Source organism: Oncorhynchus nerka, linkage group LG28, assembly GCF_034236695.1.
Source record: "Oncorhynchus nerka isolate Pitt River linkage group LG28, Oner_Uvic_2.0, whole genome shotgun sequence".
Lineage (NCBI taxonomy): Eukaryota > Metazoa > Chordata > Actinopteri > Salmoniformes > Salmonidae > Oncorhynchus > Oncorhynchus nerka.
Genome location: NC_088423.1, coordinates 32,559,636 through 32,575,169, shown reverse-complemented (window position 1 = coordinate 32,575,169; position 15,534 = coordinate 32,559,636). Strand labels below are relative to the sequence as shown.

Here is a 15,534-nt window from a genome sequence, read left to right as displayed (position 1 = left end):
TTGGAGAGAAAGAGAAAGCCAGCGAAAGGGAGATAAAGTCCAAAATAAAATCCCAAACAATTAACACAATTGCTTGAACTCATTATTCATTTTACGGTATCATTATTGTAAAGTGAAGGGGAATGCAAAATTGGCCAGTTAAAAGATTTTATCACAACACACCCACTCCAATTGGTCACTTATTACCCATTACTGAGCTCTTCAAGGCTGGACCAATCGTGGACACTTTTACTGAGAGCTTGCCAGGCGATGGACAAATCCTGGATGCTTATACAGAGATCCTGCCATCGGCTGGACCACCAATACTGGACACGAAGGACTGCATCGCTGCCAGGTTTTGCACCATTCGATTGGTGCAACATGGGACTGATATTTCTCACCACCTCTTTGTTAAATGTTCAGGGTAAAAGCTAAAATAGTTTTCGCTTGGGCTAACACTCATATAGGTAATCATATTATCAATGGTCACATCTGCACCCTCATTCTATCTCAAATATACTCTCCAAGCTTATAACATGAACCCAGTTACCTCCACATAAATACGGAAAGAAGTCTGATCATCTCAAAGTTTGATTACTGTGAAGGAGGATCACTTTGATAGCAGTAACTGTAGTTCCCTTAGAAATGACCCTTTTGCAGAACTAAAAACACTAAACTTAGAATTGCTCAAACATTGATCTCTCAGTTTGGATGGGTACCTTTTTACACCAAAGCAAAATACTGGAGATTTATTGTCAGAAGTCTACTGGATAAATGATATCTACAAGAAATTTACATTTAAAAAAGGGTATGAAAAATCAATGACACTTTACTTGACACCGAGTGTCATAACATGTTATGACATGGTCATAACCATAACCACAGCTGACATAAGTGTTATGACCATATTATGACAGGTTATGACAAGTTATGTCAGCTGTTACGACATATTATGACATGATTATGACTGCGTGTTATGACGCTGGGTGTCAAGTAAAGTGTTACCCAAAAAATATTTGAAAAAGTATTGTACATCAATATGTATAAAACCACCCCAGGATGAAAACATAGAAAATACACACAGAGAAAAACACAAAAACAGTGGGCACTGAAAGTGAAAGGTGATTACCAACATGTTAATGACATGCAAAACAATATACCCAACATAAGACATGAGGACAAAAACAGTGTTATTTTGTAGACGGCACAAGGACAACAAAAACCGGACATACATGGGGAGTGATTGACTCTAACAATGTTTTATTGGGGAATGTGCGTTAGTGGGTTGGGGATGCTGAAATGATTCAACGTGCAACATGACCAGGAATAAAATGAAGATCTGATGCACAGAGCTAACATGAAGAATGATATGAGAACAAGAAGGTAGGTATCATATAACTACTGAGACCCAATGACCGGAATCAATTGGAATGTGCTTACACCCCTCTACACACACACACACCATGACTGGAACAACCCTACAAACAGAATTAGGACGGTGAAGCATAGTGAAATGAATCATACATAGTGAAATGGTATTTGAGATGGTATTTTCTGACAGTGGTATAACGTGTGGTATGGATGTGCAGGTCATGTAAATGGATGGATATCTGGGGCAGATAGCTTCTTACTACTTTTGATTTCCTATTCTCTTGAATTTTATTTATTCAGGCAAGTAATGGAGATAAAATCTAGTTTGCAAGAGACCTGGTTGATTTGATCTGGGGCAACTTGAAACCTGAGACTAAAGAAGACGATTTAACTGCATTACTGAGGCAACGATTAAGCCATGTATTTTGTCTGTCAGTTATTCAGGTTCCACATGGTAAGTTTGTAAATAATAACGTACACAAAGAGTAATATCATCAGGGATGGAGATAGGAGGAGAGGAGTGTTGGGCTGAGAGGCGGAAGAGAAGAAAAACAGGGATAGAAGAGAGAAGGGAGAGAGGAAAAATAGGGAATAAAGACTAAAACCTGACAGTAGAGGGGAAAAAAAGTTTTATATAAAGAAAAGATACGAGTGGGGGGGGGCAAGGAGGGCGTGTTCTTCTTTGTTCCCACGGACACACACGTATATACACACCCACACACACACACGCTGTGCTCATTCTCATTCTAGACTACGTAGTGCTGTAGTGCTTCTGTGTCCCATTATGCCTTTCTCTGGGGTCAATAGGTCAATAGATCATGTCAATCTACAGTGAATACAATTAAATCAATTATTTTTTGGACCTTTTGCTCAAATCTCAAAATGTTCAATTAGGAAATGTTGTACTGCTTTTGAAATAGGGTTGCCTAACTCAAAAACGGTTTAATCTTCTTTCTACTTTCTCATTTGATCTCAGCCCAGCTTACATCTAATCAGTAAATACTACAGTATTTGGCTGCAGCAGTGGAGGCTGCTGAAGGGAGAACGGCTCATAATAACGGCCAGAACGGAGCAAATGGAATGTCATCAAACACCTGGAAACTACATGTTTGATGTATTTGATACCAATCCACTGATTCCGCTCCAGTCATTACCATGATCCCGTTCTCCCAAATTAAGGTGCCACCAGCCTCCTGTGAGCTGCAGCTAGTGTTTATCAGCCGTCCTCAGCGGAGTGTTCGATCAGTATCAATAAAGGTACCAGTCGGTTTGTAGGAATATGAAGATAAAAAGATGAAAGCATAAATAACTATACGATTGGCCCCAACAAACAAAAAAATCTAGTACCCTGCTACTGTTCATCTATGTTCAGTCCTGCAACATCCATATGATAAAATAAGACTAGGTGAATAAAAACTACAATAAATGAAACTGCAATCAGCAAAGCTAATTTTCATTAAAATGCATTATGCAAATAAAAAAGAAAAAGGAATAATCAAGGTAGAATTAGTATAGTCTCCTGTAATGGAATTAGGATACGGCTAAATGGTAAATGAGGAATAAGTGTGACTAACTAACTGTCAGAACCATTGGTGGTGGTGGGGGGGGAGTCAGGGGTAGAGGGGTGTACAGTCCTCTCCCTGTGGTGGGGGCAGGGGGTTCAAAGGGCAAGGGAGGCATTGGGGGGTCACGGTCCAGCCCGCCCGCCTTTCTCGCCCAGTCCCAGTCCTGCGGGTTTGAAAGCTGGTGTACTTTTGGTAGGCTGGGGAGCGGTAACTAACCCGAGGGGAGTCCTGGTCCGATGGCAGTCCATTCAGAGACACTTGCTCACCCTCCCTGTAGGGACAACACACAGAGACACAACAGTAAGTCTCAAACATAGTGCAGGATAAACATACTGGGACAGTCATAACACCAGAATACAGCATGCCTGCTCAGTCTAAACATAGACACAGAGCAGACACACAAACAGACCAAACACATTATTTCAGTATGGTGCTCCAGGCTCATATCGTACTTCTGCTGTGGCGATGCCGTGTCCGTCTGGGTCTCTGCAGGTGGGGGATTTCTCCTCCTCTCCTCCTCCTCTTGCTGTCTTCTCACTTCCAGTAATTCCATCTGCATCACGAACAGACACACATCATTAATGACCAACAGAATTTGTCCAATTGAAATTTAAACATTTAAGTAATTTCATTAAAGGTGCAGTCAAAAACATGATTTTTCTGTGTTTTATATTTCCGCACTATGAGGTTGTAATTATACTGTGAAATTGTGAAAATGATGGTAATTCCCTTTTAGTGTAAGAGCTGTTTGAAAATGTCGTCTGAAATTTCAGCTTGTTTGTCTGGGTGGATTTTTTTAACTGCCTGGTGACATCACCAGCAGTATACATTCGTAGACCAATAACAAAGAGAGTTTGCCCTCCTCTCTGACAAACAGCTAGTTCAGGTTACACATCCTTCTCATTCGTCTCCTCTCTCAGAACACTCCCAGACAGTCCTAGCAAAATTCTTGCTTGAGAAATTGCATTTAGCTAAGAAGCTATTTTAAAAAAAATGTTTTTTTTTTTAACCATTTTAATTGAAAACAATCACAGCAAGGTACTTCATTGCATTGGACCCTTACGTCACGATTTGACTGACAGAAAAATGTGATGAGAGCATTGCAGATGGATGTCTAATCTATTTAAAAACAAAATTGATTGAGTTATTAGATGAATGGTTTAACTGACAGCCCAGTGAGTTGTGAACACCCCCCGTCCTCTCACCGTAGTCAGCCGTTCCAGAGCAGAGAACCGCTCTTCCCAGGTGGCAGCTGACTTCTCAAAGGCCTCGTGTCTCTTGATGAGTTTCTCCACTTCATCCACGTTCTGACCCATCTCCCTGCTGGACAGGTACGGCTCCTGTCCCAGCAGCCACGACTCGGCCACACCCGCGTCCCTTCCAAACTGGTGCACCTCCAGAACTGGGCAGAAACACAGCTAGGTCACACACCACGGCAGTAAAAAGTAACGGTGATACCTCTGGAAATACCAAGGGACTGTGGGATAATGCTCGGTGAGCCCCAAGGCACTTACTCTTAGCTAATACTGTGCAACAGACTGAAAAACGATTTGATAGAATTACCCAATCTAAGCCACTCCCATCTGTCCTCCCACTTGTCAATCATGTCTTTCCTCTTGTCCGTCAACTGTAGTAACTTCTCTTTGATCTGAAAATGGAAGGAAATGAAGTTAAACGAGTCTAAAAACACCATACATTTAATGACACAACACAAAACCAGAGGGAGCCACATTTCCATCCGGAGACCGAAAGAAGGAGAATGGGGGGTGAAGAAAGAAACAGAGAGCGGAGGAGAGAAGGAGGTACGAATCTGTGAGGGTGTTATGAAATTGTTGGCCTCTCACCTCCTCTAATGCGTAGTGTTTTCGTGCCAACAGGGACTTGCCCAGCTCGATGCAGTTGGTAAAGCTGTCGTTACGGGCGTCGATCTCAGCCTTGATGCCCTGGTGGTTGTTCATCAGGAGCTCCACAGACGACACGTCCCTTGAAAACACAACAATAAGCCAGTTACACACACTGAACACACCAAGGTCCTAATGTCCTTTGGTTAGGTTACCTGGGGTTTAAATTACCCAAGAAATGCTGCTTACGTTGCTACTTACGATGCTAGCATATGTTTTCTAAAACCACATGTACATACAGTCCAGACAGGATGCTGACACCCAGCGTATTTCAGTGGACTACAGCCTTCAACATAATGATGTTCCAGGGTGAGTACCTGGGACCATGCTGTTATCAAACTAAACACTAGTCTACTCTAGGCAGGATAGGGTGTCATTCTCTCGGACAGTGGAAACAGAGCAATGCAATTACTGACACAAACCAAGTCTCTCTCTCAATTCCCCTCGCCCACCCGCTTTTTTCCTCCTTCACCCCATTAGCCATCCATCTTTCTTCCCCCCTTTCTTTTCCTCCAGTATATTTTTTCCACTTCCCCTTACATCATCATTAGCCCCTTATGTCTGTCTGTCTGTCTCTTATCTTTTCTATTTCTGTCTCCTCCTATCTCTCTCTTCCTCTCTCCCTCTTCCTCCGTCTCCATGGTAAGCTGCTGGCTGAGATTCAGCTGAGAGGCACAGATAATGAAGGCCTTGTCGACCCTGGTGATTATCACAATTACAGCTGAAACCAGAGCCAGATAAGGGCTTGGTGTGCTGCTGTCTCCCTGAGAGGAGAAGACATCCTGGGACATTAATTGAGTATTGATACATTGACTATTCACCATTTTCTGCAGCTGCATCTTCAGTGGTTATAAAAAGAACCGTCCGTGGGTGGCAATACATTCAGCTGAGCCTTCAGTTGAAAACCTGGGCTACACTACAGTGCCAGAGCTACAGCATTCATACAGAGGGTTGTTTGGGGTGAGCTAGTGTGGATAACTTTGTAAATAACAACAATCAGAACATTGAGGATTAGATACATAAATCCAGACCTGAGAAAGTGTGATTACAGCGTAAGCTGCAGACCAAAAGCTGCTTACAGAAAACTACAGATTACTGACACCTTTTCTGGCTTTTGTTGGGGAGTCTGTAGGAGAAAAAAATGTGTACTGCAATAATGCCAAACTATTAAAAGAACCAGCCTGAGGCAAAACCGCTTCCCATCAGGTTCACGGTACCTGGGCTTCTCCTGAGCCTCGATGAGGCGGATGACGTCCTCCATCCAGAGCATGAGGTCTCGGACCATGCTGAAGAAACGGAACTTGTCGCCGGTGTCGAGCAGTCTGACCCTGCGGCCGTCACAGGCCTCCAGCAGTGTTCTCCAGGCCTCCAAAACCTCACCCTCTCTCTTTTGGATGTCATCAGCCTTGTCTCCGGCATAGGCAGACTGCAGGCGCACAGCATCCTCCTGCAACATCCTCACCTGGGGAGGAAAAGGGAGAAATATGGGTAGGCAGATACCAAATGTTGAGAAGTCTTGTCTATGATCTGTGAGAGATTCACCTTATAGCTGCACATTTAGTTAAGGCTGTAGTCCAACCTCTGTTTTAGGCATTTTGGCTTTCTGGCTACTGGCTCCGTCTCTCTGGTGTCATTGTCATACCTGTGTCCCCAGGGCTTGGATGTCGTGTTCGAAGGTGGTGTGCATCCTCTGCAGGGTCTCCACTGTGTTCTGGTCCCGGCCCAGCTCCTCAGGCAGCTTCTTGTGTTTGTCCAGGATGCGGTTGAGGATTTCCTTGGCGTCGTGGTAGAACTTGTGCAGCTCGAAGGACGCCGCCAGGATCTGCGTGCGTGTGTCAATCAGCTCCAGCAGGTCGGCCCACGCCTCATTCAGCCCGTCCTTCCACTCGGCGATGGTAGCCGCGTCGGCGTGGCCCGAGTTGATGAGTTCGTCCGCCAGCTGGTTGACGGTGTCCACTCGCTCTTGACCAATGTTGCCCGTGTCGCGAGCAAACTCACGGAAACGCTCCTGAAGCATCTGTAGAGGGAGATTATCACATTATCAAGTCTGAATGGACATATTCCGCAAGATACTCTGGCATCAGGGGAACATGGGTGGCAGGGTGGCACTACATACCGTGACATGTTCATAGTCCTGTCCCAGCTCATGTGACCCAGCCACCACCTCCCTTTCAGCGATCCACTGTTCCAGATCATCCACCTCCCTGTTGAGCTGAAAAAGACGGAACCTCTCGTCCAGCTTCCCCCTCCTCTCCTCCGACAGGTCCTTGAGTCCCGCGTACAGCTTATCCACCTGGGACTGACGCATGCCGATCCGTTCACTACACAGCAGAAGGAGGGAGGAGGAGGCAGAGAGGGAGGGGGTTAGGATATAGGAACTACATTATCCTATCCTCGCCATCTTCGGGGATGCTAAACTGTCAAGTGTTAAACCTCTGCGTGGTTAAATCCTACTTCAACTCAGCAGGAGTAGAGCTTAACCTTACACTGATCTAATGTTAGTTGTCTGGTACTGACTGACCACTCTGGGTTTAAGCCCTTAAGGGGATAGTTAGGAATTCTGGCAATGCCAGCCCTTTATCTACTTCCCTAGAATCAGATGAACTCGTGGGTACCATTTTTGTGTCTCAGTGCACAGTTTGAAGGAAGTTGCCAACTAACGTTAACGCAATTGCTAACTAGCATCAGCGCAATGACTGGAAGTCAATGGGAACAGCTCCTGTAAACTTTCAGTCATTGCACTAATGAAAGTTAGGATTGGCTAGCAAAACCACCTCTAACTTCCTTCACACTGGACATAAAAATGGCATTCACGAGTTCATTGCCAAAATCATGAACTATCCCTTTAACGTTCTTTAGTCTGAAATTGGTGAATAGGACCATGGATTCAACTTCCAATTTTCACTGGAGGGGATTGTTAAACCCTGAGGATAAGCCCCTGAGACCCCTCACCTTTCTGGGTGTCCGGCGGCCGTCAGGCCCCTGCTGGTCTTGGAGAGCTGGTGGACAGTCTCAGCATAGTCCTCCACAGCCTGCTCCAGGATCTGGTGCTTCTTCAGCATGGCCACGGAGCTCTGCTCATCCTACACAGAGAGAGTGACAGAGTCAAGGTACAGACGCAGACAGTGAGTATGAACAGGCACATACAATCAGTGTAGAGGGCACAGTATTGACTAGAAATAGACTAGTCTCACAGAGATCCAGGCCTGTAGAAGGAGACTGTTAAGGAGTCAAGGACAAATGGAATGATGGCCTGGAAGACTTCTCTCTGTCTACTCACCTTTCACATCCAACACCACACAGCCCTCGCTGAATCTCAAATCATCCCCTCGCCCTTAACCAACTCGCTCAGACGTCCCTCCATTGTCACGTGTTGCTAACAAAACTCCAGAGAATGGCGAAGGGATCAATTAACCCATCAACTTCGGGACACACTCCTGACTTGGATGATGCAATTCATGTTCCACTTTTAAATAACAAAACAAACATGAAATTCAAATGAACAAATCCCTCAGTTTGTTTTATGTGTCAAGTCTTGTAATCAGACACAAACAAACGCATGTGTCATAGAATTAGGTACGCCTCTCAACTATTTTGTATTTTGTTGGGACAGCTCTGGAGCCTGCAACCTTGCTGGCTTGGTTGAAGAGGCTATCGGAGGTCTTAATTAGCTCCTGTACCCTCTACATTTTTCACTCCTTCAGTTTTGGGACACTTATGCAAATGGAGGGCAGAGCATCAAGGAAAAGGGGAAGAATTGGGATTCAGCCTGTTAGACCAAGTCACTGCCCTCGTCTTTCACCCTCCACTGACTTCCTAATTTCTCCTCGTGACAATGACCCACTTCTGCCTGGTAAACCAACAACTTACTGGGCAATGGTCATAGACCTAACTCTACCAAGTGCAACAATACCCCTGGTACAGTATCAACCAGCCCTCCTATCCAGCAGCTTTGCCCTGTTACAAAAAAGCAGCTTTTTTGAAAGAACCCATTTTCCTATTCAACTTTTCCCCTACTAATGATCCATCACAACAAAATACTGGAGTACAACCCACCAGTCCTAACCAAAAACCACTTTGTATCTCTAACGGCTTGCTACTCATCCTATCAGGTCCAGTCACCATGCTACTTCACATTCAAACCCCATTCTGATTGCTTATGAATAGCAATTTTAGCTTTCAGACACACTGCACCCCTCACCTTGGCTTTCTCCTCTGACATCATATAGAGCTCCTGCTCGCTCATCCAGGCCTCAGCCTCGGCAGCATCAAAGTAGTACTGCTGGGCCTTGTGGGCCTCCTCCAGGCGTCCATGGCGTTTGGCCGTCTCCTCCAGGATCTGGGCCCACAGGCGCCGCAGGTCGGCCAGCCGCTGGCGGATCCCCTCGCCGCTGGGGCTGTTGTCGTCATCCTTCAGCACCTGCTGACTCCGCTCAAAGATGTCGTCACAGCGCGGCTGGTGGCCCTGGATCTCCTTTTGCAGGGTCTGGTGTGGGAGAGGTCAAAGGGCAGCAGGTCAGAATGATGTCAGCGGATTTAAAAGTACAGTGGTTATCTGGTACAGAAATAGATCTGTCATTGGATTCTAATGGTAGTACTGTAAATGCTAAGAACTAATATTCTATGGATGGAAATACTGTTCAAGGTTCAAACTGATGGGAGTTTGTTTCTTACCTGGTTTTTCTTGATGAGTAACTGGACTGTTTGCAGGTTGTTTCCGTGGTCTGTAGATGTTGCCAGTGGCATTCTCTCTTCAACCCAGAGCTAAGAGGAAAACACAGAAATAGGTAGGAATCATTTTCGGAAGACTGATACATTGATGTAGCAAATGCAATGACAGAAATTAAACAACAGCTAACCACTTGAAAAGCATGATTTGGGCAAAGCGTTTTTTTTTGGTAAGCATTTTAAATGCAGTTGATGACATACACAGATGAGACACATCAGTTCTATTCAGAGACCCAACCCATTAATTTCAAAACACGAAGCCTGCTCCTTCTTGCCTGTATGAAAGGAGTCAATACAGTCATTACAATAATAAACAAACCCTCACAGCTATGAAAGCATGCACCTGCTGCTACTCTTAGTGGGTGCCTTCCCTCAAAAGAGGAGAAAAAAATACAAAATAGTGATTTTTATCACTTAAATCACTTCAGACAAGGGAACTGCTCTGCTGTTCAGCTTCTGCTGCTATTCCACACTATTATAGGGCAGGGATTTCACACAAGCACAAACATACTGTAGCCTATTCACATTTGCATAAAAATACAATTAACATTTGCACAAGTAGGCATACAGTACGTCATCTCTTTTACTCGTTCTCTGAAACACACATGCGCACGCCCACACTGAGACAGACACAAAGGCAGACAGACAGCCACACAGACAGGCAGACACACATACAGACAGACACACATACAGGCAGACACACATACAGACAGACACAGGCAGACAGACAGCCTCACAGACAGACACACACACAGAGACAGAAATGGATCACAGCATCAGACAGACAGAAACAGACAGACACACGACTAGGCTAGATTAAAGGCTTAATGTACTTACGATCTCGTCCTCCACGTCTCTGTTGAACTGGTGGATCTCGCGGGAGGCCATGAGGTTTCCCTTCCTCTTCTTCAGTGGGTCTAGCAGCTGCTGGAACTTCTTCTCCACGATGCGGCGCTGGCCGTCCACCTCATCTGTGTCCTTCCCCTCCTGGCTGAGGACCTGGGCCTGGCTCTGCAGCTCCTCCACCTCCTTCTGACGCACCTCCACCTGGCTCTCCAGCATCTAGAGACGCCACACCAGGAGGAGTAGAGAGGAGAGAGACAGTCATAGCATGCTCTCTCTAGCTCCCTCTCTGGTCAACCCCCTAGCATGCGTTCCAGAGTTCTCCGTCTCATTTGTGCTCTAGGAGTTTCCGGTCTCTCTCTCGCAGATCGAATAAACAGCGGAAATGCATTCCCTCTCTCACATGCACACATTTTAGGTCTGGGTTACACAAAGGATACCATGGGTACACAATCTTTAATAACACAGATAACCAATAAGGCACAGGGGGTGTGGGATATGGTCAATATACCACGCCTACGGGCTGTTCTTGGGCACGACGCATCGCGCAGTGACTGGACACAGCCCTTATCCGTAGTAAATTGGCCATATACCACAAAACCCAGAGGTGCCTTATTGCTATTATAAACTGGTTACCATCGTAATTAGAGCAGTAAAAATAAATGTTTTGACATACCCGTGGTATACGGTCTGATATACCACGGCTGTCAGCCAATCAGCATTCAGGGCTCAAACCACCGCGTTTATAATTGCTAATATACAATCAGTATTCTCTACTGTATTTCTACCAAGTGCTCTCTGTTCCGCTCCATTTCTCTCTCTGTTTTACTCTGTCTCTCTCACACACTACACATCTCACAGACACAGAACTGGCTCCTCCACACATCATGGCGAGGGAGAGATAACATAATGAGGGGGGGGTGTATGTGAGAAGCATGGGCTGTTACATAACGTGGTTTGTCTGCTCGCTACAGCGCCACTCACTAGTATGAATAAACTATCTGCATAATAAACCTTGAGCCAACACGGCATATGTGTGCGGTGTAGTTTATGCTGCAATTTTCCTAATTAAAGGAAAAGAGAAAACCTAATATCATGCTTAACATTTCACTCATAGTTTGGCTATGCAAGTGAACTTATCCTCAGGTCAATTACTGACATTGTACTTTTACCTAATATGAAACCACGATGTAAAATTATACAGAAATGTACCATTTACCTAGACACCAATCAAAGGGAGAGGAAAAGAGCGCAGTCCTATATGGTGACATAACATACCCGTGGGAGACATACAATATGTCAAGCTCCAGCAGTATCAAGCTGTACAGAGGGTGCTCTAGCCAACAAACAGCAGAGACCTGAGGACACCATTCCAACCTGGAACTGAGCTCCCAGGCTTGAAAGGACAGACCAGATACAAATTCAATTAGCACTAATGTGTGACGTAAAAGGGCTTTTGGCCCAACAAGCGTCCTCTGAAGCCCCCTCCTGCTGTTCAAAGACCATTCACTGGCATGTTCTACAAGAAATCTGCCTCCAGAAATGAAAGCTTCTCCCAAGGTGGTGTGACACCTACTCCTGTTACCTGCTGCACTGCTGCTTGGATTCCACCTGGTGATCTGTTCACCCTGGCCTGTCCTGTCTCCCCCTGTCTGGTACAGGTACCTCCACCACACTCAACCCTCTCTGTTCACCCTTGCCTGTCCTGTCTCCCCCTGTCTGGTACAGGTACCTCAACCACACTCAACCCTCTCTGTTCACCCTGGCCTGTCCTGTCTCCCCCTGTCTGCTACAGGTACCTCCACCACACTCAACCCTCTCTGTTCACCCTGGCCTGTCCTGTCTCCCCCTGTCTGGTACAGGTACCTCCACCACACTCAACCCTCTCTGTTCACCCTGGCCTGTCCTGTCTCCCCCTGTCTGGTACAGGTACCTCCCACCACACTCAACCCTCTCTGTTCACCCTGGCCTGTCCTGTCTCCCCCTGTCTGGTACAGGTACCTCCCACCACACTCTACCCTCTCTGTTCACCCTGGCCTGTCCTGTCTCCCCCTGTCTGGTACAGGTACCTCCCACCACACTCAACCCTCTCTGTTCACCCTGGCCTGTCCTGTCTCCCCTGTCTGGTACAGGTACCTCCCACCACACTCAACCCTCTCTGTTCACCCTGGCCTGTCCTGTCTCCCCCTGTCTGGTACAGGTACCTCCCACCACACTCAACCCTCTCTGTTCACCCTGGCCTGTCCTGTCTCCCCCTGTCTGGTACAGGTACCTCCCACCACACTCTACCCTCTCTGTTCACCCTGGCCTGTCTCCCCCTGCCTGGTACAGGTACCTCCACCACACTCTACCCTCTCTGTTTACCCTGGCCTGTCCTGTCTCCCCCTGTCTGGTACAGGTACCTCCCACCACACTCAACCCTCTCTGTTCACCCTGGCCTGTCCTGTCTCCCCCTGTCTGGTACAGGTACCTCCCACCACACTCAACCCTCTCTGTTCACCCTGGCCTGTCCTGTCTCCCCCTGTCTGGTACAGGTACCTCCCACCACACTCTACCCTCTCTGTTCACCCTGGCCTGTCCTGTCTCCCCCTGCCTGGTACAGGTACCTCCACCACACTCTACCCTCTCTGTTTACCCTGGCCTGTCCTGTCTCCCCCTGTCTGGTACAGGTACCTCCCACCACACTCAACCCTCTCTGTTCACCCTGGCCTGTCCTGTCTCCCCCTGTCTGGTACAGGTACCTCCCACCACACTCTACCCTCTCTGTTCACCCTGGCCTGTCCTGTCTCCCCCTGTCTGGTACAGGTACCTCCCACCACACTCAACCCTCTCTGTTCACCCTGGCCTGTCCTGTCTCCCCCTGTCTGGTACAGGTACCTCCCACCACACTCTACCCTCTCTGTTCACCCTGGCCTGTCCTGTCTCCCCCTGTCTGGTATTGGTACCTCCCACCACACTCAACCCTCTCTGTTCACCCTGGCCTGTCCTGTCTCCCCCTGTCTGGTACAGGTACCTCCACCACACTCAACCCTCTCTGTTCACCCTGGCCTGTCCTGTCTCCCCCTGTCTGGTACAGGTACCTCCACCACACTCAACCCTCTCTGTTCACCCTGGCCTGTCCTGTCTCCCCCTGTCTGGTACAGGTACCTCCCACCACACTCTACCCTCTCTGTTCACCCTGGCCTGTCTCCCCCTGCCTGGTACAGGTACCTCCACCACACTCTACCCTCTCTGTTCACCCTGGCCTGTCCTGTCTCCCCCTGTCTGGTACAGGTACCTCCCACCACACTCAACCCTCTCTGTTCACCCTGGCCTGTCCTGTCTCCCCCTGTCTGGTACAGGTACCTCCCACCACACTCAACCCTCTCTGTTCACCCTGGCCTGTCCTGTCTCCCCCTGTCTGGTACAGGTACCTCCCACCACACTCAACCCTCTCTGTTCACCCTGGCCTGTCCTGTCTCCCCCTGTCTGGTACAGGTACCTCCCACCACACTCAACCCTCTCTGTTCACCCTGGCCTGTCCTGTCTCCCCCTGTCTGGTACAGGTACCTCCACCACACTCAACCCTCTCTGTTCACCCTGGCCTGTCCTGTCTCCCCCTGTCTGGTACAGGTACCTCCCACCACACTCAACCCTCTCTGTTCACCCTGGCCTGTCCTGTCTCCCCCTGTCTGGTACAGGTACCTCCCACCACACTCAACCGTCTCTACCGAGCTTTCGCTCGCCTCCAGCACACGCGCACCGTTGGGCCGAGTGACTCTGAACTTAAAATGGCTAGCCCCAAGTCGTTATATATATTTTTTTTTATTGTGCATACTTTGTTGACTACAAACTTTCTTTGCCCAACCACAGACTGTTTGTTTCCACACGCGGGACTCTGACTCTATTGGTTACACAGACTTTTGGCCTCCCATCCTAGTCTAACCACCTCTCACCAGCTTTGTATTCATGTTACCTGATGAAATTGCTTAACAATATGATCTTGTTGCCATCTGATGCACATTCAGATGTCATAAATCAGCACTGTAGAGCTCTCTCTGTCCTATGAACTCTCCCTGTACTATGAGCTCTCTTTGTCCTATGAGCTCTCTCTGTCCTATGAGCTCTCCCTGTCCTATGAGCTCTCCCTGTCCTATGAGCTCTCTCTGTCCTATGAGCTCTCTCTGTCCTATGAGCTCTCTCTGTCCTATGAGCTCTCTCTGTCCTATGAGCTCTCTCTGTCCTATGAGCTCTCTCTGTCCTATGAGCTCTCTCTGTCCTATGAGCTCTCTCTGTCCTATGCCGTGCCTTGATTGTATTACTGTTGATGTTACCTGGAAATGTACATGTACACCCTGGCCCATCTATAGTTGTTAGCCCCAATTCTGACTTGTGCTCTGATATCTGCTTCAGTGATTTCTGCTCTCGTAGAAGCCTGGGTTTCTGCACTTTAACACGAGAAGCTTATTATCTAAAATGGATCAATTGAAAGTGTTGGTTCACAGCTCCAATCCAGATGTGTTGGTCATTACTGAGACGTGGTTAATAAGGAAGAATGTTTTGAATACTGATGATAACCTTTCTGATTATAACCTTTTTCATCAATAAAGATCTTCCAATGGTGAGGGAGTGGCAGTCTTTACCAAGGATCACCTTCAGTGCTTGGTTGTCTCTACCAAGTCTGTCCCCAAACAATTTGATTCGCTGGTTTTAAGCATTAAACTTTCAAATAGCTCTTTGTTGACTGTTGCTGGGTGCTATCGTCCTCCATCAGCACCGGCCTGTACCCTACCTGCCCCAAACTCTCTCCTGGCCCCTTACACTAAGTCTGAATTTGTCCTGCTAGGTGACCTAAACTGGGACATGCTTAAACCACCTGACCAAGTTCTGAAGCAAAGGGACTACCTAAATCTTTCTCAGATTATCACCAATCCCACAAGGTATGACTCCAAACACCCAGAAAAGGCTACTCTCCTCGATGTTATCCTCACAAATAATCCTGATGTGTATCAGTCTGGTGTTTTCTGTAATGACCTTAGTGATCACTGTTTTACAGCCTGTGTTTGTAATGGCTGCTCAGTGAAATGACCTGTCCAGATCTGTCATAGACGCTTGCTAAACAAGCCTTCCTTCATGAACTGGCCTCTGTAAAATGGTAAAGAATCAGC

General features: G+C 47.1%; 1 protein-coding gene across 2 annotated transcripts in view; it reads right to left on the bottom strand.

Moving 5' to 3' along the window:
* Positions 1-15,534, bottom strand: part of LOC115113135 (spectrin beta chain, non-erythrocytic 1) — a 131,692-nt gene that overhangs the window by 4,130 nt on the left and 112,028 nt on the right. For both annotated transcript variants that reach the window (XM_029640425.2, XM_029640424.2), the window contains 12 exons: positions 10,382-10,606; positions 9,491-9,580; positions 9,018-9,302; positions 7,769-7,899; positions 6,933-7,137; positions 6,459-6,833; positions 6,034-6,278; positions 4,760-4,898; positions 4,479-4,563; positions 4,121-4,317; positions 3,368-3,468; positions 3,132-3,186 (listed from right to left, as the gene is read on the bottom strand). In XM_029640425.2, coding sequence (XP_029496285.1) covers positions 3,132-3,186; positions 3,368-3,468; positions 4,121-4,317; positions 4,479-4,563; positions 4,760-4,898; positions 6,034-6,278; positions 6,459-6,833; positions 6,933-7,137; positions 7,769-7,899; positions 9,018-9,302; positions 9,491-9,580; positions 10,382-10,606 — 2,133 coding nt within the window. The remainder of the gene's footprint in view (positions 1-3,131; positions 3,187-3,367; positions 3,469-4,120; positions 4,318-4,478; positions 4,564-4,759; positions 4,899-6,033; positions 6,279-6,458; positions 6,834-6,932; positions 7,138-7,768; positions 7,900-9,017; positions 9,303-9,490; positions 9,581-10,381; positions 10,607-15,534) is intronic.